This window comes from Phacochoerus africanus, chromosome 8 (genome assembly GCF_016906955.1).
Source record: "Phacochoerus africanus isolate WHEZ1 chromosome 8, ROS_Pafr_v1, whole genome shotgun sequence".
Taxonomy (NCBI): domain Eukaryota; kingdom Metazoa; phylum Chordata; class Mammalia; order Artiodactyla; family Suidae; genus Phacochoerus; species Phacochoerus africanus.
This window is the reverse complement of record NC_062551.1, coordinates 53,231,355-53,259,207: the sequence shown is the minus strand read 5'-3', so window position 1 is coordinate 53,259,207 and position 27,853 is coordinate 53,231,355. Positions and strand designations below refer to the sequence as shown.

Here is a 27,853-nt window from a genome sequence, read left to right as displayed (position 1 = left end):
GAGATGGTATTAAAACCTAAGATCTGGACGCTAGATGTGGTTGAACCTGACTTTTTACCATACTCTCACCAGCATTTTTTTTTTTTAAGTGAAACCAGAGCTAGAACCTCTGCTCTCAGTTTTGCCTCGATCTCTCAGTTATGGGCATATCTCAAAGACACTGCAGGTGCAGTTGCAGATCACCACAATAACACCAGTCACAGGAGTTTTTGTTTCCCTGTGCATATAAAAGTTACCTTTACACTATCCCTGAGTCTGTTAGTGTGCCATAGTATTGTAAAAAAAAAAAAGTACATATCAATTAAAAGTACTTATTGCTGGAGTTCCCGTCGTGGCTCAGTGGTTAACGAATTCGACTAGGAACCATGAGGTTTTGGGTTCGATCCCTGGCCTTGCTCAGTGGGTTAAGGATCTGGCGTTGCCGTGAGCTGTGGTGTAGGTTGCAGACGCGGCTCGGATCCCGCGTTGCTGTGGCTCTGGCGTAGGCCGGTGGCTACAGCTCCGATTCAGCCCCTAGCCTGGGAACCTCCATATGCCACGGGAGCGGCCCAAGAAATGGCAAAAAGACAAAAAAAAAAAAAAGTACTTATTGCTGTCATCTGAGCCTTTAGCCAGTCGTAGTAGTAACATCAAAGATCACTCTTCACAGGCCGCCCTAACAAATGTAGTAATGAAAACATTTAAAGTATTTCAAGAATTATCAAACGTGACACTGAGACGTGAAATGAGCTAATGCTGTTTGGGAAGCAGCGGCAGCGCAGACACTCCTGCTCAAGGCAGGGTTCCCACAAACCTTCAACTCGTCCAACACGTAGTATCTGCAAAGGGTAATAAAAGTACAAATAAAGTGAGGTATGCTTTCTTCACTGCCCTTCCCAAGCCAGTTTCAGCATAGGTCGACAGAGGGCGCAAGAACAAGAAGACCAGTTTCCTTCTCACCACAGATGCCATTACAAGTGAAGGACAACAGGAGATAAGGAGCGGAGGCGGGGACTAACTGCTGCGCAACAGAGCTGTCAAACCCAGGCGTGGTTTGGGCGTATCTTCCGGCATGGCCCAGGAGCTGTCACGTGAGAGGCATCGGTCAGCTGACTGGGGTATAAATTCTACCGGGGAAGGTACAGGCGGAGCCAGGGTCTGGTGCTCATTGGTGGAGGCGGATCCAGCCAGGTAGCACCTCGAGGAGGTGCTTGGGGGGAGGAGGAAGGGTCCTTGGCGGTGAGGACTACGATTGGCTGGCGTTGAATCACATGGGCCGTCACCCCGAGCTTCTGGAAGCTAGGCGAGCGCCGTGCGCGGACGCTTGCGCATGCGTCCAAGCACCAGGTCGCCGATTGGAAACTGAGAGTCACGGGGCGGTGTAAGGCAGCTGGCGGGGGGCGGGGCCCACGGGGAGCGCGCCGCGCTACGAGGCCACTGGTTGGCCAGCGCGAAGCACGTGGTGCCGGGGCGCAGGAGGCGCGCGCCGGAGCGACGTCAACGCAGCCCACTAAGCTCCCCCGACCTGTGTACCGCGGCTCTGCCGCGGCTGAGTCCTCCGAGGGCTGGGGTTCGGCGGTTTGCTGAGTACCTTTGCGGCCGCCATGGACAACTCCGGGAAGGAAGCGGAAGCGATGGCGCTGCTGGCCGAGGCGGAGCGCAAAGTGAAGAACTCGCAGTCCTTCTTCTCGGGCCTCTTTGGGTAAGAACTGCGCCGGGCAGTCGGCCGGGACCTACGCTGAGAGGACGCAGGAGTCATGGGCTGAGGCGGCGGTAGAGACGAAGGGCTTGAACCTCGAGGATGGAGGGCGTCACTGGATTACGTGACATGGTCTAAGTCAGCAGAGGGGACGAGGCTGAGGGCTAGGGGGCCCCGGGTGTGGCAGTGACATCATGGTTTGAGGAGAGACTGAGACGATGGCATGACCCTGGGCTGAGGACACCCAGGCCGGGGTAACACCATCTGGAGGCGGCAAGACGGGCCAGAGCAGCAGCTGGGGTGAAGAAATGGTCTGAGGCCTTGCGGGGAACCTGGCCTGCGGAGATTGAGGGAGCCTGGGAGGGCAGCCACGTCAAGCAGCTTTTTGAAGCTCTAGGAGGACTTATTTGAAGGATCTCAGACTGGCGTCTTGAGGCCTGGGACTGAGGAGCTCTCCCGCTCTAGGGCCTCACCTTTCCAAGTCCTGGGGTGGTGGATTTGTGTGAACTCAGGGTCAAAGCTTAGGTGATCCTGGGAGTGAGGAGCCCAGGTCTGAGGTGTGTGAAGTGTCTGGGCTGAGTGTGGTCCTGGTTGCCGGGAACTAGTATCAGGGGATCTGACACCCGGGTGAGATCTGGGTGGAGGCCTCCCTGGGGTGATGGAGCAAAGGCTGATGAGGCCTGAGCTGGGAGACTGGAGACCAAGGGGGCGTGGGGGGAAATCAGTGGAGCTGGCTTGGTTTAGGACTGGGGAGGATAAAAGGAAGAGATGAGAGGAGTTCCCATCGTGGCGCAGTGGAGACGAATCCGACTAGGAACCATGAGGTTTTGGGTTCGATCCCTGGCCTTGCTCAGTGGGTTAACGATTCGGCGTTGCCGTGAGCTGTGGTGTAGGTTGCAGATGCGGCTCAGATCTGGCGTGTGGCTGTGGCCGGCAGCTGTAGCTCCGATTAGACTCCTAAACTGGGAACCTCCTTATGCCACAGGATTAGCCCCCCCCCCCCAAGAAAAAACAAGGGAAGAGATGAGAAAACCAGAAGGGGCTGAAGGCCTGCTGAGTGGTCCTTGAGTGAGGTTTGGGTGGGCAGTGCGAACAGGATGAGCAGCATGCCCAGGAGAGGGCTGAAGGGGGCTGGGGCACAGACCCAACACCCACAGTGTGGCAGGCCTTTCACATAAATTTCATGTCAGCCCATCAAAGCTTTTCTGATGGCCACCCATTGAGAAATGTTTGTGACTGAGGGGTGTCAAAAGCCCTGGGTTGAAGTGGGCTCTGACCTTGGGCAAGCTGTTTACTTTCCCTGTTACAAAGGCTCTTAGTGATGAAATTTAGCTCAGATGTTTGCTGCTAGTATTGAATAAGAGGGCAGGCAAAGGGCTTAGAATTGAGCTGGGGACGTGGTCCTCACTCTGAAAGTGTCAGCTGCTATAGGCATCACTTCCAGGAAGGGAACAGGTGTGGCGCCTGAACAGGCTGGGGGGGGCTCAAGGTAGGAGGCTGATGGGAGAGACAGTGTGAAAAGAGAGGGGCAGGGAGCGGGGAGGAGGGGGCTCTGGGCCATGGGGACTTAATAGCCTCAGGGGAAGGGGCTTGAGGCCCTGGTCAGAGAAAGAAGCGAGCTGAGGAGGCTCGTGTTGCTCTTGGGACCCCAAGGAGAACTGCAGCTGGTCGAGCCAGCGTGTAGAGAGTTAGTAGGAACTGGGCGGGGGGTGGGGTGGGGTCTGCAGCGAATGGCCGAGGCTGGGAGGGCTCTGGGACCCAGAGAGTCTGCCAGAGGCAAGGGAAGGGGCTTGGGAGGAGGCCCCGGCGATTGGGAGAGTCAGGCTTAGGAGGTGGGTAAGAAATGAAGGGGGGGCGCGGTCCTTCCCGGGAGAGGAGACGGGAGCCTCTCCTTGTTATCTGAGGGCTGATGATGTTTAGCGAAAGAACCTGCGAAACCTGGCTGAGAATCGCCGGGTGTGGAGAGGCACCGGGGCCTGATGGGCTGTACCCATGAGGTGAGCAATGTTTCATTTGAGAGGCTGAGGGCGGGGAGAGGGTACAGGTGTTTCTTCTTCCCTCGCAAGGGAGAAATTCAAGTGCGGTCTTGGGGGCTGAGGCCAAGAGCTCAGTTTTCAGTACTGGTCTTCCTGGGTGGCTCTCAGTGTCTGGTCCCTTTGGGCGGGGGGCTAGTGTACCGCTGGGCCATGCTTGGAGGGAGCAGCTAAGTCAGAGCCTGAGACGTTTGCCAGCTGGTTGGGAAGGCAAGACCAACACTCGCTAAACCGGTAGTGAAGCAGACTTGTCCAGGGTGACTAAGGGCTAGATTCTGCCATTGGTGTGAGGTTTTCGACCTGAGAGCAAGCTGCAGGAGCTGAAGGAAGGCTCCGGAGAGGCGGGAGCCGGGCCCCAAGGAACCCTGGGACATGCTGAGGGAGTCCGGGCCGGGGAGGATGTTCTGGGCTGCAGGATTTTGTGAACAAAAGTCTAGCGTGGGGGAGGTTCTGCCCCAAATGACGGGGTCCAGGATCCAGGGACAGCTCCTGGGAGGAGAGGCCTCCACCTGGGAGGAGGAACAGGAGTCCCAGGGGTGCCCTCTGGTGGGGGAGCACTGCTTCAGGCAGAGGAAAGAGCTCGAGCAAGGCCCAGGTACGTGAAGCTCGGCGTATGAGGGTCTGATACAGGGGGTTAAGGGTTAGCACATAAAGTAGGAATGGACAGAAGCGGGTGGTGAGACAGAACCAGAACCAGGTCCAGTCCTAGAGGGCCTTTTGAGAAAGGGCTTGGATTTGAGGAGGTGCTAAAGAGCATAGAGATTGATTGGTTTTTTCTTGCTTTTTAGGGCTGTACCGTGGCGTGGCGTATGGAAGTACCCAGGCTAGGGGTAGAGTCCGAGCTACAGCTGCCAGCCTACACCACAGCCACAGCAACGCCGGATCCTTAACCCACTGAGTGAGGCCAGGAATCAAACCCGCATTCTGATGGGTCCTAGTCAGGTTCATAACCTGCTGAGCCATGATGGGAACTCCTCCAGCCTTGAGGATTTTAAAGGGGGCCTGTTTTTTCTATTCAGGCTGCTATCACAAGATACCATAGACTAGGTGGCTTATAAACAGCAGCAATGTATATCCCACAGTTTTAGAGGCTGGGACGTTTAAGCTCACGGTGCTCACAGATTTGGTGTCTGGTGAGGGCCTGCTTCCCCTTAGCGGTCAGTTCCCTGTGTCCCCGCATTGGGGAAGGGGTGAACTAGCTCTCTGGGAGCCCTTTTATAAGGACACTCATCCCAGTCGTGAGGGCTCCACCCTCATCACCTCCAGATACCATCACCTTGGAGGTGAGGATCTCAACACATGAGTTTGGGAGAGACACAAACTTTGGAGCCAGAGCAGGACCAGGTCTAGAAGGTTCCCATTTACCTTTTAGAAAGGACTGCAGCAGCTGGCGTGGGGGAGCGTGAAGGCAGTGACAGTGATGACAGCTGATAGTGTTTATTGAGTCAGGCCTGGGCCAGGCACTTTACCTTCGTCCTCACAGCATCCCTGCGGGGTGGACGGATGCAGGCTTAGAGATGCTGATGTATCTGCCCAGCCTTCCTGTAAGTGGGAGACGGGCATTCCCACCCAGGCCCACCTGATCCCAGAGCCCTCTCGCTGCCACACGAAGCTTCTCCTTGGGGCTCGGGCCTGTTTCTAGGTACTCCGTTTAGGGGGGACGTGGGCAAACGAGGTGTCTTAGGGAGTCTCCTCCCTCTGATCCCCCATCCTCCCTACCCATGTGGCGGTTTTCCCCAAACGTCCGAAAGAAAGAAGAGCAGGCGTGTTCATCTCAGACCCTTCCAGCTCCAGGAGCAGCTGCCAGGGTGCCAGGAGGAGAGGGAGCAAGGCACGCGCACGCGGCGGGGACGCACGGAGACCAAGGCGGGCCAGCTCAGGGCTTGTGTGCCTGTGAGGCCAGCCCACGGGGACCCGCCCAGGGGTGGGAACTACTCCTCACACCTCCTCCACCCCGGGAGCTGGGGTTGCCTGGGTTCAGCGTTTCACAGCCCATCTTTTCTCAGGCCCCCCGACGCTTCCAGGGACCGGGCGCAGGAGTGTCAGGGCTCAGCTTGTCTCTCACGCTTCTCCTCCTCCTTTCCAGAACCTCAGCGGTGACAGCACCCCAAATTGAGGGGTCTCTGCTCATGTCCAAAAGGCCAAGTAGGGTGGCTCCCACCTGGGATCAGGGGGCAGCCCTGTGGCCTTGGAGGTTAGGGCTTCTTGGTTGTTTCTGGGCACCAGACACTGGGGGCTTTGACGCGCCAGCAGCCTGAGCGGGAGGCGAGGCGGTACCAGCTGGCTAGTAGATCAAAGCTGCTTCTGTATCTTCCCTCCTACCCCCCCATTCCATTCCCCAGACAGTGCTCAGAAGATAGGAGAGCAGCCCAGACTTTTACTCTGGAAGCAATTGCCCAGACGCAGTGAAACTGGGGAAAAGGAGGGGGCGAGGGGAGTGCACTGTCCTCCTGTCCTGCTCCCAGCCTCCTGGTGGATCGGACCACCTTGCCTCGCCCCTTAGGGACTGGACAGATGGGGCTTTTCTTGTCCTAACGTCTCCCCCCCTCCCCCGCCACCGATCCAAGGTAAAAAGTTCATTCCACCGGATACCAATGTGTTTAAAAAGTTTCTTCACCTGTGAAATGAAAACCGCAGCAATACCTACTTCGTAGAGTTGTTCTAAGGGGAGAATGAGATTATGCTTGTGAAATGCTAAGAGCACAGTGCCTGATCCTGGTAAGTGCTTATTAAGTGGTTATTATTATTGTTAGGTATTAGGATTGGAAGGTGAGCTGCAGGTGTGGGAGAAACAGAGATAACAGAGTGTTTGTGTTCTGGGCACGCTCAGCAGCCTAGAGATCAAATGCTGACACAATTTCTGCTTGACCCACCTGTGGGCACCAGCAGGCACACCATCCCTCAAGCCCTGGAGGCTGGCTTTGTTTTTTTGTCTGCTTGTTTTTTGTCTTTTCTAGGGCTGCACCCACGGCATATGGAGGTTCCCAGGCTAGGGGTCTAATCGGAGCTGTAGCCGCTGGCCTACGCCACAGCCACAGTCACAGCAACACCAGATCTGAGCCGAATCTGCGACCTACACCACAGCTCATGGCAACGCCAGATCCTTAACCCCCTTTGAGCAAGGCCAGGGATTGAACCTGCTACCCCATGGTTCCTAGTCGGATTCGTTTCCCCTGTACCACGACAGGAACTCTGAGACTGGCTTTGTTGAGGCAAGCATTGAGGCCAGGGTCCAGGTTGGCATCCCCTGTACAGGAGCCACCTGGGCCCTTAGCTGAGCATGGTGTGGGAATGACAGCTTCCACCTGCAGGGCATGCAGAACCCCCCCCCCCCCCCACTGCCAATTAGTTGGGCACCGAGGTGATTCACAGAGCCCTGCCAGGTGCCAGGATTCACAACTTAAAACCTGGCATCTCTTGCTTAAAGTGGAGTCTTTCCTAAGGGCACACAGATTCCCAAGGATCCCAGCCGTCATTTTGCTGCAGTCCAGGGTTCTGCCTCTTGATGGGTGGGACTCTGCTGCCCGGTCACACACAGGTTTCAACGCTCCTATCAGGGAGGGGGCTACCGAGAGGCTTCTGAGAGGCAAGGGTCTTTCAGAAACAGCTCTGAAGAACAGGAAACATGGAGTACCTGTCGCGGCGCAGCAGAAACGAACCCGACTAGCATCCATGAGGATGTGGGTTCGATCCCTGGCCTCGTTCAGCAGGTTAAAGATCCAGCTTCGCCCTGAGCTGTGGTGTAGGTCGCAGATACGGCTCGGATCCTGCATTGCTGTGGCTGTGGTGTAGGCCGGCAGCTACAGCTCCGATTTGACCCCCAGCCTGGGAATCTCTGTGCCTCTGGTGCTTCCCTAAAAAGACCCAAAAAAAAAAAAGGAAACATTCTGTCCGTTCCTTGGCTGGGATGATGGGATGAAGTAATTCTGTTGGGGTGCAGAGGGCATCAGTTTAAGGACCACAGGAACACCTGCCAGGCCTTTGAGCTTACAGTCCTAGGGGGCTGGGGGACACCACAGGCTCTGCGGAAGCTGGAGGAGGGGCGCCACTTTGCCCATCTCGGGGTGGGGAGACAAAGCCTGCCCTGAGGGGTAGAAGGAGGCGAACATTTCTAGAAACTGTTCTCTCCGCCAGCCTGAGAGTGATGCTCTCCTTAGCTGAGCATCTGCTGTGTGGCAGGCGCTCTTCTGGGCACTTACCTGCAGGCCTAGGGGGTGTGGAGTCTGAGCGCCAGTTATAAAGGAGGGATCAGCCTGGGGTGCTATGTGCTGCCACTGGCATCCAGCCTGCCTGACGACAGTTCCCAGTTCTTCCCCCCACCGCAAGTGACTCTGGAGTCCCATCGCCAGGCGGCCGGCAGCCCTTAGACCTCCTCCTTCACATGAGAGCACGCGGCAGAGCCCCTGCTCCGGGCGTGCTCCGCTCTGAGCCGGTGCTGCGCCTGCGTCGTCTCACCCTCACAGAGACACCCCCAGATCGGGCTCCCTGTTTCCAGTTTACAGAGGAAGAAACTGGGGCTCAGGGTTCACTAGCCCAAGGCAGCCCAGCAAGCAGAGCGCCTGATTTGAGCCCCGATCTCTCGGCGCCCAAGCCCAGCCTCTGTCCCCCCTTGCCCAGCTGGGCAGTTAGCATGTCACACTGGATTCCTCCGTCGTCACTGGGGTCTCAGCGAGCCGGGGGGCCACAAGGGCTGAGCGCTCGCAGTGATGTGGAAGGAGATGTTGGGGAATCCGAGTGCCATCAGCAGAGGGGCAGAGCTGGGGGCCATCTGCTGTGGGGGGGGGGGGGCTTTGCGTTTTCTGCTGCCTTCTGCCTGCTGGGTGGGCTAGGGCTCGGCGGGAGCTGTCCTAACGCGTCCCTCCCGGCTGCTCAGCACAGGCTGCTCAGCACAGCTCCGGCAGGCAGAGAGCCGTCTGCTGTCAGATGAGGGGAACTGAGCAGCACTGGAGAGGCGAGAGCAGGCAGGGACCTTATCCACCTCCTCATTTTCCAGAAGACTCTCAGACGTGGGGAAGGACGCCTCCCGGGTCCCTGAGCGAGCCAGAGGCAAGGCAGGTTTCCCGACCCCACCACTTCCTGGCAGCAGCGGCCTGCCAGCCCCTCAACCCCTCTGAGCCCTGCTTCCGCCTCTGTGAAGCCGGGGTGATACCTGGGGGGTGACTGCGCAGCCAGGCCCAGGGGGCACAGCGAGGGAGAGGTAGTGAGGGCCGCCCGGCCCTGGGGTCCATTCCTCCCCACATAGGGCCCTGCCGGACAGTGGGGTGGACTGGCCCTCCGAGGAGGGGACCAAGGGCAGGTGTCTGTGTCCCGCAGAGGGACGGGAGGTGGGAAGTGTCGAGGGCCTAAAATGGGCCTCCGTCTACGTGCCTTGCCTTTGGGGTCCTCAGGGACCGCAGGTGGGGCAGGGGCTGTTTCCGGGAGCCAGGAAGTGCCCAGGGGACAGAGGCAGGAGGGACAGAGGCTGAGACTCTGCCCTGCAGACCCCCTGGCCCTAGTCCCACCGGGCCGTCTGTGCAGTCCTGGCACCACTCACTCCACTCCATATGGCAGTCACTGGGGGTTGGTGACTGTGCCTGGGAGACCTGAGACTGCTTCCTCCGCCTCAGGAGGGGGCAGAGAGTGAAGCTGCACGGGTAATTATAGACAGCCCTGCACCAGGCCGGCCCAAACCAGTTTCCTCTATTCCCGGCGCGCCTCCGAGCCGTGGGATGGCAAGAGCGGAGCAGAGGCAGCAGGGCGGGGAGAAGGGGGGGGCGACAGTCAGCTGTCACAGGCTCTGCCTCCTGGCTCTTCAGAAGACACTGGTCCAGCGAGCTTCTCTGGCCCTCGTGCAGGGTCCCAGGGAGGAGGCGGCCACCCTTAGTTGAGTGACATGAACCGACCCGACCAGGAGGGAAGTCCTGTAGGAAACCCCGCAGCTTTACGTGGGGAAACAGCTTGGAGGAGCAGAGGAACTGGGGTCTTCTGCCTTCTGCTCGTTCTCCCCTCGCCAGAGATCTTCACTTAGGATGGGGCCTGAGCCTCTCTTCCTGGGGTCCCCTGCCTGCCTCACCAGCCGCGCTGCCCACTGCTCCCTTCTCCTTAGCCAGCCTGGCTCCTTCTCTTCCTTGGACTGGCCCAGTTTATTTGTGTCTCAGCGCCTTTGCACGTGCCGTGACTACAGTCTGAAATGTTCTTCCTTCTTTGTATGCATGGCTTCTTAGCATCTTTGAGGACTAAGCTCAAATCTCACACCGTCAGAACAGCTTTCCCTGAGCTGTCCACTCAAAGCCCCTCGTCCCCCAGTCCCTCTGACCGGGTCTTGGTGACATCCTGTTTCCCGAGGGCCAGGTCCTTCTTCTTTGCATACTGCTCTTGTTTGCAGTTCCTGGCACACAATCAGTGCCCAGCTGTTTGCTCCTTAGATGAATAAATGGCTACATGAATGGCTTCTGCTTCAGGATCTGCCAGTGACCAGAAACAAGTCACTTTCCCTTTTGGCGACTCCACTTGGGTCTCTAAACCAAGAGGGTGGAGCTCCAGAGATTGTCCTGTCATTGTCTGGCCATAGGAGGGGCCAGGCCCCAAGCATTGAGGGGACGGAGCCGGCAGGCCTGGAGGCCTGAGATGAGGTTAGTGGCCCCGGCTTTTCCACCCGCAGTTAGAATCATCAACCCAGCACAGCATTGGCCCGGCTAAGTCTGGGATCCTGGGATTTCAGCCCAGCAGCTTCCAGGCTTTGTGTTCTGAGTCCCCTCTGGGCCCCACAGTCCCCACAGTGGGCCAGCCGAGGGGGACTCTGCTCATTGCCAACCCCCTGGCTTTAGGTCTCTCCGTGCGATGGGCCGTTTCTGCCCATCTGGGGGTCTGAGCTTTTTCAGAGAATGCCTGAGTCTGAAGAAGATGGAATTGCCCCCACAGACCAGGAATGGATGCGCCAGGGGTCCAGAGGGTGGGCAGACCTGTGATTGCATCTGTGACCGCATCTGGCCGGCCCTCTTAAAAAGAACCTTCCAGAGAAGGTTCCCCGGGGAGCTTTGCAGACTGGCCTCAAGGGACCCTCCTGAAATCTCTTCTGCCCAAAGCGTGTCAAAGTTCCTCCCCTCTCCTGGGCCGGAAGTGGGTTCTAAAGAAGCCCTTTCAAACAGGGCCACAGGGGTTCCCTTTGTGAGTCAGTGCTTAACGAGCCCAACTGGGATCCATGCGGTTGTGGGTTCAATCCCTGGCCTCACTCAATGGGTTAAGGATCCCGCGTCACCGTGAGCTGTGGTGTGGGTCGCAGAAGCGGCTCAGATCCCGCGTTGCTGTGGCTCTGGTGTAGGGCAGTGGCTACAGCTCCAATTGGACCCCTAGCCTGGGAGCCTCCATGTGCCATAGGTGCGGCCCTAAAAAGCAAAAAAATAAACGGTCCATAGGCCTGAGGCATGTTGTGCCAGCAGGGGTGACACCTGGGCGCAGGGCGGGGGGACAGTGGGACCCAGGAGAGCAAGCATGGAGGGGCGCGTTGCTCACCTCCACTTCTGGGGACAGCAGAGGGTGGGTGTGGCCTGTCAGCACAGCCCTGGAGCTTTTCATCTGGAGGAGAACCTTCCCTGGTGCCTTTTGGATTCAGAAGGCCAGGCTTCCACTCCCAGCCCGCCTGGGACAGGTCACTCACTGGTGGCTGCTGTCCAAGCGGGGGGCCGGGTCAGCTTTTTCGGATCCTATGAATCATCCAGGGCCATTGTTAAAAATCCCGACTTCAGGAATCTCCAGAGAGGGCCGCCCTGGGCCCCAGGTGAACTGTTCTCTCGGCACCTGCTGTGGCTCCAGAGCTCAGGAGAGTGGGAGCTGCCCCACCAGCAGTGCAGAGGGAAGGTCTGCTCCCAGCACAGCTCCCCAGAATGTGCCCGCCGCGGCCGGTGCCCGCGCGTTGCCAGGGCCATTGGCATGAGTGAGGGGTGGGACAGGGATGGCCATGTGTGAGGCTTTTCTTTGGAAAATACGCGCCTTTTCTCTGTCTTCAAAACCAAGCACTGCTTGACGGCCACGAGGAGAGGATGTGAAATCCCGGTGGTGGGATTCCTGTGGGTGTGGATTTCACTCTGCCGGTTACATGGGTGGGGGGTTCCAACCCCAGCAGAGCCCACAGGCCTCGTGGATGGTGGGGACTACAGGCGAGGTGCTTGCCATCCTGGTGCCCAGGTCCAGGACGAGGCCTGTCTGTACTGCAGGGAGGAAGGTCGGAAGCTGGAGAAAAGCTCCCCAGACAGGGTGCTCTGGATTTTTTTTTTTTTTAAATGCCCCTCCCCTGAACCTCGCAGCCCAGTAAGATTTTTTGAGGGTGGGTTTGCTCTTTTCAGTAATCTTGCACTGAATCTCCTTAGAGCTGCGCTGCTTCTCTTCTTGGGATAAATTGCTAGAAACAGAGTTCATTGCTAGACCATAGGACCCGAGGTAGATCCTCATATTGACAGCACATAGATATGGTTTGTTTCCTCGACTAGGCGAAGTGTGCAGGTGACTTTAAAATTCAGTCAGTACCTAACGAGGGGGATGAGTGTGGCTGCCACATCCTGGGGCTCAGTGCCAGACCCCACCTTCGAGAAGAACACTGTAACTACTCTGTCTGTGTGTATTTTTCCAGAAATAGTCTCTGTTCACACGTATGTTTCTGTTCTCACTCTTTTTCCGTTTCAACACCAATGGGAACTTTTTATGTACACACTTAAAAACAGCATTTCTTGGAGTTCCCATGGTGGCTCAGTGGTTAACAAATCCGACTAGGAACCATGAGGTTGTGGGTTCGATCCCTGGCCTTGCTCAGTGGGTTAATGATCCAGCGTTGCCGTGAGCTGTGGTGTAGGTCACAGACATGGCTCGGATCCCGCGTTGCTGTGGCTCTGGTGTAGGCCGGCGGCTATGGCTCCAATTCGACCCCTAGCCTGGGAACCTCCATATGCCGTGGGAGTGGCCCAAGAAAAATGGCAAAAAGACAAAAAAAAAAAAAAGAACTATTAAAAAAAATAAATAAGTAAACAAAATAAAAAAAACAGCATTTCTCGGTATGTCTGTGTTCCTCTTCCTGAATTGGCAAGTGACGCGCTTTTAGGGCCGAGAGGTCATCGAACAACTGGAGCGTGCACGGCACAGGGTTAATACATCGAGGAAGGGACGGGGCATTCAAAACTGGACTCTTTCCCCAGAACGCTTTGCAGGCTCTTGGAAAAAAAAGAGATTTGCAGAGCGCCTAGGAACCGGTGGTCACCACTGAGCAGTCAGAGCCCAAAGTGGAGGAGGCCGTCCGAGGCAGGCTGTCTGCCCCGCCCCCATAAGGGTCCAGCCCAGGCCTGCCCAGCCGTTGGGTGAGGGGTTGGAGCCACCCATTCAGTCTCCCTTGAGCCCGAGCAGAGGCCTGAACTGCAGCTGGACTGGAAGCTGGCTTCACAGGGACATCGTGGGACTGCGGCTGGGCAGAACGTTTACTTTCTATTTGGGTTTGTTTTTTTCTTTTTTTTTCTTTTTTGTTTTTTTAGGGCTGCATCCGAGGCATGTGGAAGTTCCTAGGCTAGGGGTCTAATCGGAGCTGTAGCGGCTGGCCTACATCACAGCCACAGGAAGGCCAGATCCTTAACCCACTGAGTGAGGCCAGGGATCGAACCTGCATCCTCATGGATGCTAGTCACGTTCATTACCGCTGAGCCACAACAGGAACTCCTGCTTTCTCTTTGATACCAGACTAGCTTTCTTATCTTTTTTTCCTTTCTTTTTCCCCAGAGGCTCATCCAAAATAGAAGAAGCATGTGAAATCTACGCCAGAGCAGCGAACATGTTCAAGATGGCCAAGAACTGGAGTGGTACGTGCTCCCTGCTAGAGCGCCTCTGTGCTTCTGCTGTTTCCCCCCAGCTTCCCGTCCCGAGGGCCTGGCTGCGGGATCGGCCTGCAGCCCCCTCTCTCTAATGCCGCCACCAGCATCACAAACCCACCGGCTGGCCATCTGGTCCTTTTGAGCCCACTGGGTTACTTTGCAGCTTGGGTCGCAGGGCCTTGGGGGAAGAGCTTAGAAGATAAGGATAGATTGATTTTTCTTCCCCTCGGCTGTGCCCACAGCATGCAAAAATGATCAAACCCACGCCACAGCGGTGACAGCGCTGGCTCCTTAACCCACTAGGCTACCAGGGATCTCCAGGGATAAGTAGATTATTGAATTCAGTTAGACCCATGGGGGTTGATGTGTTCTTTGGGTAGTTTCTCCTTAAATTCAGAATTTCAGGTTTCCCCCGAAGCAGTTCCCTCATTCTCCTGTCAGTCTGAATTCTGAACTGGAGGACATTCGCGTGGTTAATCGCAGCCCCGTTGGTTACCACTTTCCTAAGCACCAAGCAGGCAGTGTTTCATTGAACCTTCACTGCAGCCCCATTTTACAGATTCAGAGACAGGCTCGGCCCAGCCCCTTGCCCAACGGGCCACGACTAGTAAGTGCCTGGGGCAGAATTCAGAAACCAGAGCGCTGACTCTGGAGTTGGGTTGCTTCAGCTGCCCCGTGTGGCTTCATGACCTTTGGAGCCAGAAAGACTTGGCTTTGTGTCCCTGCTCCTGCTGACCATGTGACCCGGGGAGGTTGCTTGGCCTCTCCGAAACTGTGCCCTCCTCAGTATGGCAGTGACAGCCCTGACCCTGCGGGGGGTCAGCCACCACCATGCAGGGCAGTCAGCACCACACAGTGGTAGCGGGAGCTCCCTTTCTCACTCCCCGACCCTTCCGCTCTGAAGTGAGAGAGAAGGCCCTTTGAGAGGCCGGTCACCAAATCGGCAGACCTCAGGGGCACCTCCAAGGTCCCCAGCCTCAGCCTTGTGCGCGCTCTCACTCCAGGTGGGGCAGGACACGCACACCGACACCATATGAGCCTGAGGATGCCTGTGCCCGGAAGAGGGCATCCCAGCCGCCTGCCCCCGGAGACTCGCAGCCTGTGCTCGTGGGCAGAGTGGCTCTTCCCACCTGGCCAGGAGGGTCCAGACTCTGGCGAGGCTGGAACTTGGGTGGCATCCACCACAGAGATGCGGGTGGGGAGGGAATCCTTGAGGTCCGAGGGGCTCAAGATCTGTTTGGGAGCTACCTGAGGACCTCGGAGGGGAGACTCGAAAAGCCACCATTTGATTCCTTTGGGGGCCAGTTTCTTTATGTGGCTTTACCATCAGCAAGACTGGGTCAAGAGAATCCAGCAAAGGTCGTTCTGAAACCCAAAGAGGAACTTCCTGACCACAAAGGAGCTGAAACTTGGACTTGGGCTATGGAGGCTCATTTTCAAAGAATGTTTTCAGGAGGAGTCCCCCGGTAGCCCAGTGGTTAAGGATCCAGCATTGTCACTCCTGTGACGTGGGTTTGATCCCTGGCCTGCGAACTTATGCATGCCGCAGGTACTGCCACCAAAAAAAAAAAAAAAAAGGGTTTTTGGTTTCCTGAAAGAAGAGTTTTTCCTGGACTTTCACAAACTATGTATATACACAGAGCCAGATTCTATGAATATTTTTATGTTCCCAAGCTAATCAAATAGCTTTAGGGAAAGAATATTTACTTTTCAATCAGATGTTGCCTTTCTCCTGAAATTTGTCACTTCCCTCCCTCCCGCAAATATTCAAACAAAAGTCTCAGGCCAGTCTTTTTCCTCCACTTTTCCCAATGATATTACCTTTTCGGGCAACTCCGCGCTCAAGGTTGGAGGCCTTAAAAATAAGAAAGAAATCCTACGTAGTGGAGAAACCTGCGTGGCTTGTCTAGCCTCCTGCTCTAAAGGTACAGCACGGGGACCGGGCCCTCTCTTCCTCCTCCAGCCCAGGAAGTCTCTGATTCCGATTCAGCTGCACGAGGGTGAAGGGCAGTCGCCTTGGAACCGAGCTGGAGGCGGTGGTTGGCACTCCCAGTTAGCCCCGTCCCCGCCTCTGGAAGAGGAGGGGTCCCATTGTCAGGTTAGGGAACAGAAGGGGTGGCCTTAGACCTGTGCCAGGGGACGACAGCCTGGGCTGCAGTGGGTCTCCGTTCCCTCCCCCGTGGGCATCTGTCCCCACCTACTCAGGTTCTCAGCCTCCACATTTGGTCTCCCTTTCTGGCCGTGGAGGGAGCAGCCCCCGTGAGGCCTCCGCCTCCTGCCCTCATAGCGCCTTCTTCCCACACGGCCCGCAGTGTGGACCAGGCAGAGATGGGGCGTTAGAGTGGGAGGCGGGGAGCGTGGGGTGTCTGGATCCTGACAGCCCCTCCCTTCCCCGCTACCCCCACCTACCCCATCCCACCATCCAGCCTGTACTCTGCCCAGAAGGAAGACTGGTTCGGGGCTCCAGGGGCTAGGAGGGGGCCCCCCTGGGGGCAGGAGACCTGAGGTCTGGGCCTCCACCTCGGTTCACCCAGGCCAGTCTCTTCCTCCCTCGGGAACTCCTTCCACGCCAACCGCCTCCCAGGACACGGAGCGGCTTTGAGCCCCGCTAAGGGTGGGATCACTCTTCTGTTCCTCTGTTCCAGCTGCCGGAAACGCCTTCTGCCAGGCGGCCCAGCTGCACCTGCAGCTCCAGAGCAAGCACGACGCGGCCACCTGCTTCGTGGACGCCGGCAATGCGTTCAAGAAGGCTGATCCCCAAGGTGAGGGCCCCTGGGACTGGCCGTCCCGAGCACCCGCTGAGCCCTCTGGAGAAAGCCCTCCAGTTTCCCAGAGGCTCCAGTTTCCTCCCGCAGCCGCCGACAGGACACGCCTTTGGCTGGCAGGGAGGCGCCAGTGCTTTAACTTGAGGATTGGCTCCCTTCCGGTTGCCATTTGCATCATCGCGCTCCAGGCCTTGCCTCCCCCTCCTACTCTGCGTGCAGCTGATGCTCCCTCCCCAGCTGGGAGCATTTGGGAGTGGGAGTTACATTCCAGCCCCACCGCGTGCCAAGGGGAGAGGGAAATCTGTTCGCTTGTCAGAATTAACCTGCACAGGGGCGGGAGGGGTTCTGAGGCTGGCCAGGTAGGAGTCGCTGCCTGCCGGAAAAAGGAGCTGAAATTATCCTGACCTGGCTTCCTCCCCCCCCCGCCCCCCGGGGCGGGGGGGAGGGGAGAGAACCCAGCCTGAGTCCTGGCCAGAGGACAGGTCCTTAAAATGAGAGCGTTTTAGACAGAAGTGCAGTTTGGGGTTGACTCATTGGGAGAAAACAGGTTTCTTCCCCCTGGGCTCATCCTGAAGTGGAAGCACAACCCAGTGGGTACCAGACTCAGGTTTGATGGAGCTGAATTTTTCCCTTTTTTTTAAATCTTGGTGCCAGACACAGCCAGCCAACTTTTCATTTTAACGAGCCAAGACTTTTTGTTTCTTTTAATTTCCACCTGTTGTCACTGTCCTCTTATAAGAGAATGGGAGGAGTTCCTTTTGTAGCTCAGTGGGTTAAGAACCCCACTCATATGCATGAGGATGTGGGTTTGATCCCTGGCCTCCCTCAGTGGGTTAAGGAGCTGGCATTGCCATGAGCTGTGGTGTAGGTTGCAGATGTGGCTTGGATCCCGCGTGGCTGTGGCTGTGGGATAGGCTGGCATCTGTAGCTCCAATTAGACCCCTAGCCTGGGAACCTCCATATGCCATGGGTGCGGCCCTAAAAAGCAAAAAGAGAGAGAATGGAAAGTATATGGATATTAACTTTTTGAAAGAAGAGAGATGCATGCTCTTGGAACAAAGGCCTGTCCTTCCCGGGAGAGGGCGCTTTGCGGCCGAGCACAGGGCTCTCTCCAAGGGTCTGTGAGCACCGGTTCACCACCAGCACCCAGCAGTTGCTGCCGAAGGCCCCAATAGGGCCGTGGGACATTGGTTTCCCAGTCCAGGATCAATGTCTCTGTGGACCTCATAGTTGTTCTCTCTCTCCAGACGCGACAGGTGGCTCCTCTGCAGCCAGGCATCTCACCGATGTTGCCCCAAGTGGTCATGGGAGCTCAGGCCTGGCGAGAACCGGGGCGGGGGGGCAGCTCGTGACTGGATGGGCTGTTGTCACTCTGCACAAAGCTGGGCACGCCCAGCTGGGCGTGTTGGGCCACGGCAGGCCACATGCTGATGTGTTGATGACCCAGGGTGACCTTGGGTTTGTTTTCAGCTGAATCACCAGGGAAGCCTGTGCACGCACCACAGAGGCTCCCCGCCTCCAGGGGAGCCGGTTGGCCTGGAGATGCTGCCCTCGCACCTGTGACTTCCAGCTGCTCTTCCAGAGTGACTGGGAGGACCGGTTTCTGGGGCAGGAGCTGAGGGCCAGGCTTCTTGGCATGTGCGTGGCACCACTTGCCCTGTAAACCAGCCCCAGCGCTTCCGGCAGATGGGCCCCACCTGGCACCACGGTGTCGCTTCCTCTCCTAGCTTTTGAACGGAGCCTTTTCAGCTGGCAGCGGGACTCTGCAGGGTGTGTGTTGGCTCTTCAGGGGCCTGGCTCGGGGGTGTGGCCCTGTGCCTGGCTTGTACCTGGCCTCCAGGAGCCTGGAGGGTGGCTGAGCATCCCATGGGAAGGCAGCAGCAGTTAGGTGTGGGGTCGTGCCCGTCCTGGGCACAGAGGCCCACTTGGTTTCTCTGGGGGTCGGCGATCCTGGTTTGCTGCCCTAGATGCTGAGGCCGGAAGGGGGTAGATTTGGCCTTGGGGGCGGCTTTCAGAGAACAGGTGCTCCTAGAGCAGAGGAGCGCCTAACTGGGGCAGAGCAGGAGCCGGTGCCTTGGCCATGGCCCCGGGTTCTCGGTGCTGAGCCGGGAGGGGTATCGGGGCGGGATCCCAGGCACCACTGCAGCACAACTGCCCCCCCCTGCCCAGTCAAGGAGTGCGGGACTCAGCACGGTCTGAGAGGAGCCTGCCCCCCTGTGACCTCAGGCAGTCACCTGATCTCTTGGGTGCCCCGTGTCCTGGTCGTGAAGCAGAGACCACAGTAGGATGAAGCACCGACGTGCCCAGCATGGCACCTTATGTGTGATAAATGTCCAGAGAGGGCAGCCTCTGGCTCCCAGTGGGTGGGGGCCTGGCCTGGGCTCCCCCGGCCTCCACATCTTGGCCGCAAGCCTTGTGAAGCAGAGCTGGAGGGCCCCTTTGGGACCCTGCCCAGTTTCTCCAGGCAGGTGGCCAGCTCCCTGGGCCCTTGCCAATTGCCTCACTTGCCACAGAGGCCCTCACACTTGGTACAGGAATCACGGAAGGCCCACCGCTCACCAGGCAGCTGGGGCCAAGCCTGCACCTAAGGCTGCCAGGACGGAAGGAAAGGCCATGGCTCCGTCATGACTCTGCTCTCTGCCCTGAGTGTGGGCCGGGGTGGCCGAGGGGGCAGGAGGTGATGCCTGGAGCTGTCCTTGGTTCCCCAGACACTGCTGGCCGCTCCGATAGACTCAGGCCAGGAGGCGCCTCACCCTGCCCACAGGAGAGCCAGGCCTTGGGATGCCTGGCTGCGCACCCAGGGTGGGGCCATGGCCAGACCCCTGCCTTCCCTCCTCCGTGTGCTCCCACAGCTTCACTGCCAGGTACTGGGTGCCTGCTCTGTACCAGGCACGTGGCATCTTCCTTTAACCCAGTCTGCTTCTTTGTGGGGTTCTGCGATTTGTCTTACTGAGCAGGGGACGGCAGCTGAAACCGGGGTGGGGGATGGTGTTGGAGGGGGGTGCAGAGGCGGGCCTGGTTGCACAATCGCCTGTCTCCCTAGGCCAGGGCCTTCCTCTCTCAGGGCCTCTGCCCCCACCCCAGCACTCCCTCCCACGCTGGGTCCTTCCCAGAGCCCCTTGCTGGCTCCCAGTTTCTGTGGGTGGATGCTGGGGAACAGATGTGCTGGGGTTTGCTCTCCATTCACCCTCAGGGCCCCAGTGACCGGAGATAAGCTGGTTGTAGCCAGTGTGTCAGCAGCTTGTCTGCTGGGTGGCAGCTGGCAGCCTGCCGCTGTCAGGGACAGCCGTCCTGGAGCCCGGGGACTTAACCCTGTGAATCCATGCTGCTGCCTGGGGGGAGCCTTCCTCCCCCGCTGCCAGCAAGGGCCATCTTGCTGACAACACTCCTGGCCGAGGCTCTGCCGCAGGGAGCCTGTCCCACCAGGGGAGCCTCCTGCCTCTTCCCCTCCAGGGCCACTAATCTCATCTCATCAGAGCAACCTTTGCTGCCTCTGCCCGCCTGTGTCAGGCTGTGCGCCCGTTGTTCCAGGAGGGGGAGCCGATGAGTCGCATGGAGGGGCCCCTGCTGGTGGCACCCACCCCCTGGGGTGGGGGCTGGAGCAGGAGGGGGAGCCATGCCCTGCAGGCCTGCAGCCCCTTATGGTCCTTATCACTGGCTTGCCGGCTGCTCAGTTCCCTCCAGAAACCCTGTCACAAAACGTGTGATGAAGTGACACTGCTTCTGGTGTTAAACAGAAAACACGAGTTTTTGTTGGTTTTTGTTGCGCTCTCTCCCTTTCCTCCTCCTCTGCCCCCTTTTGGCCTTTTCCTCTTTCCTACTGTCTCAGGCTTCCACTGTCAGCCTCAGAACCTTGATCCAGTGGTGTCTACTCTCAATCTTTTAGGGGTCCCCAGAGGCCTTTCAGAATTAGACCCAGCCTGCAGACTCTCCCGCCCCCAGAGTTGTGCTGACAGACACCCCCCTTTTGCCTATAAATTTACGGGAGGAGCCGCTGCAGATCTGGGCCTAAGAGCATCGGCTCCTGTCTCCCTGGGTGATGAGACCCTTAGCCCCATGAGCAGCCTCTGGGCCTGGGGCTTCTTTGCAGCATCTCCACCCAGTGGGCCCTGCTGCCTTTGGAGACCCCAGGAGCAGACGGGGAGCCTTACAAATGCCTGAGACTGCAGGGTGCACTTTCAGCCCCGCCCCACCTCGCCCAACAAACACCTTTTCCTCCTGAGATGCATTAAAATGGTGTTTAGAAAAAAAAAAAAAGTCCACCCGAGAGCTCATTTCTATCTGCTAGAAAATGCCTCCCACTCATGCCTCTCTTTCCTCCAAATAACTTGTCAAAAAAAAAAAAAAGCCTTTCCCAAATTTTCAAATTTAAAATCTTGCAAGCTGTAGTACAACAAAGGTACCCCGATTCTTCACCTCGAGTGCTGTCCCGGAGTGTTTGTTTCATTGGCAAAACCTGCGGCCTGAGGAGCCAAGGGCAGTGCCAGGCTGAGGGGGCGCAGTGTTTCTGCCAAACGCTGAGCTGGGGTGTGGGGGGGACTTCCAGCTGCAGGGACCTCAGTGTCACAGCATCCAGCCTTCTGCCCCAGATGGAGGCCAGGGGGGTACAGGGGGTGTGGCTGGTTCAAGGCCCCACCGTGAACGGCTGGCAGAGCCCAGGTGGACCCTGGGCATCCCTCAGGTGTCAGGCGTGGCCATCGTGCCAGCAGCTCATCCTCGAGGGCAGGGCTTGGACAGGACTGGCTCAGAACACCCATCAGCATCTGGCCATCAGCCCAGGCCGGTGCTGGCTGTGCCCTGTCCCAGGGTTTGCTGGGAAGGTGGTGGCATCGTGGTGGTCTGAGGGAGAGGGCGGCTGTCTCAGCGGTGCTCCTCCAAAAGCAGGTGCCCAGCACGTCACAGTCTGTGGAGTCACAGTCTGACCAGGTTTCTGAGGCTCAGGGATCCCTTCCCGTCCCCTCCCAGCCCAGGAGCGGGCACGGTGCCCTGGCCACCCCTCGCTCCCTCCCGGGCTGCTGCCCAAAGGGCTTCGCCTTCTCACTTCTCTCCTGGTCCCTCTCTCCCCGCAGAGGCCATTAACTGTTTGATAAGAGCCATCGAGATCTACACAGACATGGTAAGGGCCACTGTGTTTTCCTGTCCCCCAGCTCCAAATCCTCCTGTGTTGCCCCAGCCCTGGGAGTTGGGGTGGGGGGGAGGGTGTTGGTCACCTGAGCTGCTCCGGGCCAGCTGGGTGCTCACTCAGCTCCTGGTGGCAGCTCCCAGCACATCCCAGGGGCTGGTGGCCGCTCCCCAGGTCCTGCCTCTGCTCCCCCCGCCCCAGGCCATCGTGTCTTCACTCCTGGGGCCTCGTGTGTCCAGCACATTTCCCCACCCGGCCATTTGACTAGGGAGGCGTCGGCAGGGCCCAGGGTCAGCTCAGCCCCGCCCCAGGAGCATCCCCACCGACACAGGAGGCCCAGAGAGGCTGGGGAGCTGGGACGCTGGACCAGAACCGGGCCTCAGGTCCTGTCAGCTCTGCTTTCTGCCTCTGCCCACTGCCCGTCAGGCCAGCCCCTCCCCGGCGGGAGCAGGAGTCCCGCTGGAGGCTGTAGGTCGTGGTTCCAGCAGTGACAGTGGCTGCCCTTTGCTCTGGGCGGTCCTCTCAGCCGAGCGGCGCCCTCTTCCCCCACAGCAGCCCTGGGAGGCGGGCGCTGCCATTCCCCCGTTTGACAGTCAGGAAACGGGGTCCCAGGCGAGAGACGTGATTCGGGGACGTGTGTCTACCAGCAAGAGTCGCAGAGACCCAGCACCGGTCCTGGCTCCTTTCCCGCTGCCCCCGGCAGGGAGGTGGCCATGTCCCAGGCCCTGCGCAGAGTGGCAGGCCAGGTGCCTGGACCCCCACTGGGTGGAGGCTGGCGGGAGGTGCTCAGCGCCCCTGGGAGCTGGAGGCCTCCGTGGGGAGAGCCCTGGGCGTCTACCGGGGAAGCTGGGGCCGGCGGGGGCGGCCTGTGAGGAGGACTGCCTGGCCACATGGGAGATGGAGGCTGTCCCTTGGGTTTCTCCAGCGCATTATTAGGTGACTCTGAGCTGGTCCCTCTGCCTCCCTGGACCGTCTGTCGGATGTGTCCTCAGGCCAGGCCTGTGGCCCTGAAGAGGCTGGATGTGGAGTGACACACCCAGGGCCACCCAGTCGGGGCAGTGCTCAGACCCAGGCCTCTCAGGCGAGCGCCTCCCCTTCAAGCCCTGTGCCCCGTCTGCCCCTCGGGACCCTTCTCTGCTCATGCTCCCTCGTGGGTGTGGCTGGGGACCAGGAAGGGGGGGCGGGGCAGGGCCCTCAGAACGGCCTCCCCACCCCCACTGCCGGCCCCTCCCCGGGTCTCACCAGGGCCGGTTCACAATCGCCGCCAAGCACCACATCTCCATTGCTGAGATCTACGAGACGGAGCTGGTGGACATTGAGAAGGTTGGTGGCGGCTGCGGCCCAGCCTATGGCGGGGAGGGCTGCAGCGGCCGGTCCTCTGGGACCCGGAGGCCTGTCTCTCTGTCCCCTCCGGGGAGTCCTCTGGTGTCAGAGCAGCAGGACAGGAGCGTGGGCCGGGCCGAGCTTGGGTAAAGGGCTCGGGGCCATCCTGGGCTTGTCCCCGTGTCTCCCCAGGCCATCGCCCACTACGAGCAGTCTGCAGACTACTACAAAGGCGAGGAGTCCAACAGGTACCCCGGGTGCCCCGCCTGCCCGTCCCAGCCCCTCACCGGCCTGACTGCCCCAAACCTCCCTCCTCCCCCTCTGCCCCCTGCAGCTCGGCCAACAAGTGTCTTCTGAAGGTGGCCGGCTACGCGGCGCAGCTGGAGCAGTACCAGAAGGCCATTGACATCTACGAGCAGGTGGGGCTCCGCCCTGCTCCCCCTGCGGCGCCTCCCACCCCCCCACTCCACACCATTTCCTCCATCACCCCCAGCTCTCACCTCCTACGCAGCCACAGAAACTCTCCACCTGTGACCCCCACCCCCACCGCCCCCGGACAGGCCCTTCCTCACAGGCATCCCCCAGGCGGCCCCAGGGTGAGGCCGACCCAGGAGAACCAGAGTCAGGAAGAGGAGGGAAAGAATTGCCAGGTCTGGGCCGGCCAAAGGCAGCTGGGGGCCCTGGGAGGAGCCCAGCAAGGGAGCGTGTCACCTGGGTCCCAGGGTCCCCTCTGCTCCTCTGCAATGGGGCCTGGGCGGGGTTCAGCCTGGCTGGAGGAAGGCAGGCAGCTGGCCTGGGAGGAGAGTGGGGCAGGTGCCCCCTCTCCTGTTCCCGCAGCCTGCCACCCCTGTGCCCACTGGCGTGCCAGCCTCCTGTCGGGCCTGACGGCGGGACCACCTCCCCTCCGCCATCTCAGGAAGCCCACCGGCACCTGGCCTCGGCCCAGGGCCCCCATCACGCCCTGGTCCTCGGTCCCCGCAGAGCGGTTGCTGACTTCCGCAGGCTGGGCTCCCGCCTCCCTGCCCTTGGGGCCCTGGATGAACAGGGTTTCACTGGGGCACAGACCCTGTTCCCAGCTGGCCCCCAAGTGCCTGGCAGGGACTCCAGCCCTCTGGCTGCCACGTTCTCGTGCCCACAGGTGGGAACCAATGCCATGGACAGCCCACTCCTCAAGTACAGCGCCAAGGATTACTTCTTCAAGGCGGCCCTCTGCCACTTCTGCATCGACATGCTCAATGCCAAGGTGAGCCCAGGCCCGCTAGAGCTCCCCCCAGGGGACCGCCCCTGCGGTGCCAGGTCTGTCACCAGGCCGTCACTTCTCAACCCCTTAGGAGGGCCAGGCCCCTCACTCACATCTGGCCCCTGGCAGATGGCCTTCAGGTAGGAAGTTCTTGTTCTCACTGGTGTGTTTCTGTCACTAATGTCACCTGCCTGGCCCCGTTTCCAACTCTCAGCTCACCCGGTGCCAGGCTTTTTCTTTGGTGGGAGCATTTTTTGAGTCCTCACTGCCCTAACGAGGTTGGCACCCCGGCCGCCCCGTTTACACCTGAAGACGCTGAGGCTGAGACCACCGTCCCTTGTTCAAAGCCACGTGGCTAGTAAACTGCACCTCCAGGATTCCAGATCTTTCTGACTCCCAGTGTGGCGATTTGAACCATGGCGTGCATGCCACCCCCACCTGTTCTCCAGGCTGCCCAGCGCGAGGGGGGTCCATGCCGGGCGGGGGATTGGGGAATGGCCAGGGAGAGGAGCCAGGTTCTGCAGGACTCCAGGCTTTCCTGGGGTCCCCAGCTGCCCTGTCCCCGGACACATGGCGTGTCTGAGCCCCCCTGCTCGCAGACCGGTTCGGATCCCTCACACAGTGGGTCACTGCCCTCTCTAGATCTGTTTGTCACTTTTGAAAAGGCCTCACCATCCTTTGCCCCAACCCAGGCCCTCAGGGGGGTTAAATGTGACATGTGCCCGGCGTCAGGCCTGGCCTATAGCATCTGTTCCTTTGAGGCGGTGGCACCATTGCCCCTTTCCTGGGTGGGCCAGGCGCAGGAAGGAGCACTGAGCTCCTCCGGCCTGGGGAGCCCTGCCCCCACCCCCTGCAGCTGTCTCTGCGGCCAGGTTTGTTCCAGGCACAGAGCCAGGTGTCGCTGGAGGCTGTGGTAGGGATGCAGAGAGCTGCCGCGGGGCCACAGCAGCCCTAGATCCCCCGGCAGCCAGGCCAGCTGCACCGATGCTGTTCTTTATATTTTCTGGTCTCTCCGTCCTCCCCTCCACCCTCGCCGATGCTCAGCTCGCCGTCCAGAAGTACGAGGAGCTCTTCCCCGCGTTCTCTGACTCCCGGGAGTACAAGCTCATGAAAGTGAGTGCAGGGGGGCTCAGTGGGTGTGGGCGTGTGTGAGTGCGGCCCTGGAGCAGGATGTGTCACGGGGGGTCTGCAGACTTGGGCTCCAGTGAGCACAAGTACCAATTTTTGTACAGTACTTCTCAAGGGTTTTTTTTTTGTCGTTGTTTTTTGTTTTTTAGGGCCACGCCTATGGCATAGGGAGGTTCCCAGGCTAGAGGTCGAATTGGAGCTGTAGCCACCGGCCTACACCACAGCCACGCCAGATCCAGGCCATGTCTGCGACCTACACCATAGCTCACGGCAACGCGGGATCCTTAACCCACTGAGCGAGGCCAGGGATCAAACCCGCATCCTCATGGATCCTGGTTGGATTTGTTTCCACTGTGTCACAACAAGAACTCCCTTTTTTTCTTCTGCCATTTGGGTCTCCATTTTCAAGACAAGTAAAATTCAAGCAACGACAGAGCTCAGGGCAGAGCTGGGGGCTGCAGGATCTCACCCGAACACAGGCACTCAGGCATGCAAGGTGCCATGTCAGTGACTTGGCAAGCGACTTCTGATGCGGAGGGCAGGGACAGAACACAGCCCCTTCCTGCTTCTCAGCACAGGAGGCCCCCTACTTGCCCCCGCCCAGTTAGTGTGTGTGTCTCACTAGGTCCAGCTCAGGCCAGCCTGGGCCCCTGACCCCTGCTGGCCATTTCTTTGCAGAAATTGCTAGAAGCCCACGAGGAGCAGAATGTGGACAGCTACACTGAGGCGGTATGTGGCCGGTGGGGGTGGCTGTCCTTGTCAGACACGGTCCCGTGAATTTTACCCTTTCTCATCTCCGGCCCTGGTCCCTGGCTGGAAATTCCTTTCTCCAGTGGCCCCAGCATCCTCACAAGGAGCCCCGGGAGGTGCAGACAGTCATCTCCCATCTTAGAGGTGGTGGTGCTGAGGCCACAGGGGACCAGGGCTGGGATTCGAACCCACATCTCTCTGCCCCTGAAGCCCGAGGTCTTTGCAGCACTCAGAGCCCCTGGGTGTGCAGTTGCAGGCGTCTCTCATCAGGCCCTTTGGGTGACCCAGAAGGTACAGCAGGGGAGGGGGATGAGTCTCATTCCCCCGCCGCCCCCATCCCTCCCCGGAAGCCAGAGGGAAGAGGGGCCGGGGCTGCAGGAGAGGTGGCGCTGGGCGGGCCCTCTCCCTGTCCTCACTCAGTTCTTCCGCTGGACCGCAGCTGTGTCCAGCTTGGGACCTCATCAGGCGTCTGTCAGGCCGGTCTCTCCCTTAGGAACCGTGGGCCCCCAGTGATGACAGAGACAGAACGCCTCTGGTCCATCCTGCCCCAGACGCTGGGAAGCTCAGCCAGGGTGACGGGGGAGGAGAGAGGAGGAGGCACAGTCGGGGGCTCTCCCTGGCCCTCCCCTCAGCACTCGCAACAGTCTGACTCACAGCTCCAGGCCTCAGTTTCCATCCGTCAGACCAGAAAGCTGGACCCTTTTATTTTGTCTTTTTAGGGCTGCACCCGAGGCACATGGAGGTTCCCAGACCACGGGTCGAATCAGAGCTACAGCCGCCGGCCTACGCCACAGCCACAGCCATGCCAGATCCAAGCCACGTCTGCGACCTGCACCACAGCTCACGGCAATGCCGGATCCTTAAGCCACAGAGCGAGGCCAGGGATCCAGCCTGCATCCTTAGGGATACTAGCTGGATTCATTGCTGCTGAGCGATGACAGGAAGTCTTGGACCCTTTTCTTTTTTTAAGCTATAAAAACCCACTCCCCCCCCCCCCACCGCCAAGGACAGCCTGATGCCCAGACCACTAAAGTCACAGAAGAGAGCTGCCCTGGCTCAGGTCGGGAGCCCGCACCCCCCTTTGCTCCTTCTCAGGGCCTGAGGCTGACAGGGACACACCCAGAGGATCCCGGGATGAGGGACTGCGGGCTGGGACAGGGGACAGGGCAGGAGCCGAACCAGGCACAGGGTCGGGCTGACACCGTGACCCCATGGGCCGCAGGTCAAGGAGTACGACTCCATCTCCCGGCTGGACCAGTGGCTCACCACCATGCTGCTGCGCATCAAGAAGACCATCCAGGGCGACGAGGAGGACCTGCGCTAGGCCCCGCCCAGCCCCCTGGCGCCCGTCCTCCTGCCCCATCTGCTCTCCCCCGGCCGGGCCCTCCAGCGAGGATCACGGTGTGAGCCCAGAGAGAGGTGGGGCCCGAGACCTCGGCTGCGAGACCCCCCGATCCTCCCCACCAAGGAGTCGGTCCCTCAGGCCGCAGCGCGGGCTCAGCACTGCCTCGGGGGCTGCTGAGGCTGGGCCCGCTGGCCAGACTGTCACTCTCTGTTCTCATTGCATCGCCCCCTGCCCTGTTATTTAAGCCCCCAGAGGTGCCCTTCTCTGCCCCGAAGTGCAGAATCTTTGACCCAGACCTATCCGCTGGGGGTGGTGTCGGGAGTCAGGGTCAGCATCCAGCCCCCCATCTCCCAACCAGCTGAGTTGAGAGGTCGGCACCTGTCTCCCCACTTTTGTCCCCCAGCCGAGCTCTGAGCCCACATAGCCGCTACGATTTGCTCTCGCCCCTGGAGAGGGCCCCTCCCCACCAGCGCCCGGCGCCTCCTGCCTCCCACAGCCTGATCTCTGGGGACAGCCCCAGGCCCTGGCGCTCTGAGGATCAAGGGTTGTCCTGTGCCCCCCACCCACCCTCCCTGTGCTTCAAGGTGTTGTTGGTGGGAAGCTGCAGCTGCCCGAGGAAGGAAATAAAATACAGCACCTATG

At 59.3% G+C, this 27,853-nt stretch overlaps 1 protein-coding gene across 2 annotated transcripts; it reads left to right on the top strand.

Moving 5' to 3' along the window:
* Positions 1–1,429: 1,429 nt before the first annotated feature.
* On the top strand, positions 1,430–27,853 carry NAPA (NSF attachment protein alpha). 2 transcript variants are annotated; one of them, XM_047789841.1, is made up of 11 exons: positions 1,435–1,681; positions 13,447–13,526; positions 16,184–16,300; positions 21,373–21,419; positions 22,671–22,748; positions 22,941–22,996; positions 23,083–23,167; positions 23,887–23,991; positions 25,033–25,101; positions 25,795–25,845; positions 27,089–27,853. In XM_047789841.1, exons 1-11 carry the CDS (start codon positions 1,584–1,586, stop codon positions 27,188–27,190), a joined length of 888 nt encoding a protein of 295 aa, XP_047645797.1. In that variant the 5' UTR covers positions 1,435–1,583; the 3' UTR covers positions 27,191–27,853. The 2 variants fall into 2 exon arrangements, with proteins under 2 accessions (XP_047645799.1, XP_047645797.1); XM_047789843.1 differs by lacking the exons at positions 22,671–22,748; positions 22,941–22,996; positions 23,083–23,167; ... (2 more) ...; positions 25,795–25,845; positions 27,089–27,853 and adding an exon at positions 21,978–22,494 and having other exon boundaries at positions 1,430–1,681.

What these genes read in the sequence shown, in the direction of transcription:
- NAPA (XM_047789841.1), top strand. Translation starts at nt 1,584, where the DNA reads ATGGACAACTCCGGGAAGGAAGCGGAAGCGATGGCGCTGCTGGCCGAG. An exon ending in TCGACATGCTCAATGCCAAG is followed by an intron (nt 23,992 to 25,032) that starts GTGAGCCCAGGC and finishes GCCGATGCTCAG; the next exon opens with CTCGCCGTCCAGAAGTACGA. An exon ending in TGGACAGCTACACTGAGGCG is followed by an intron (nt 25,846 to 27,088) that starts GTATGTGGCCGG and finishes CATGGGCCGCAG; the next exon opens with GTCAAGGAGTACGACTCCAT.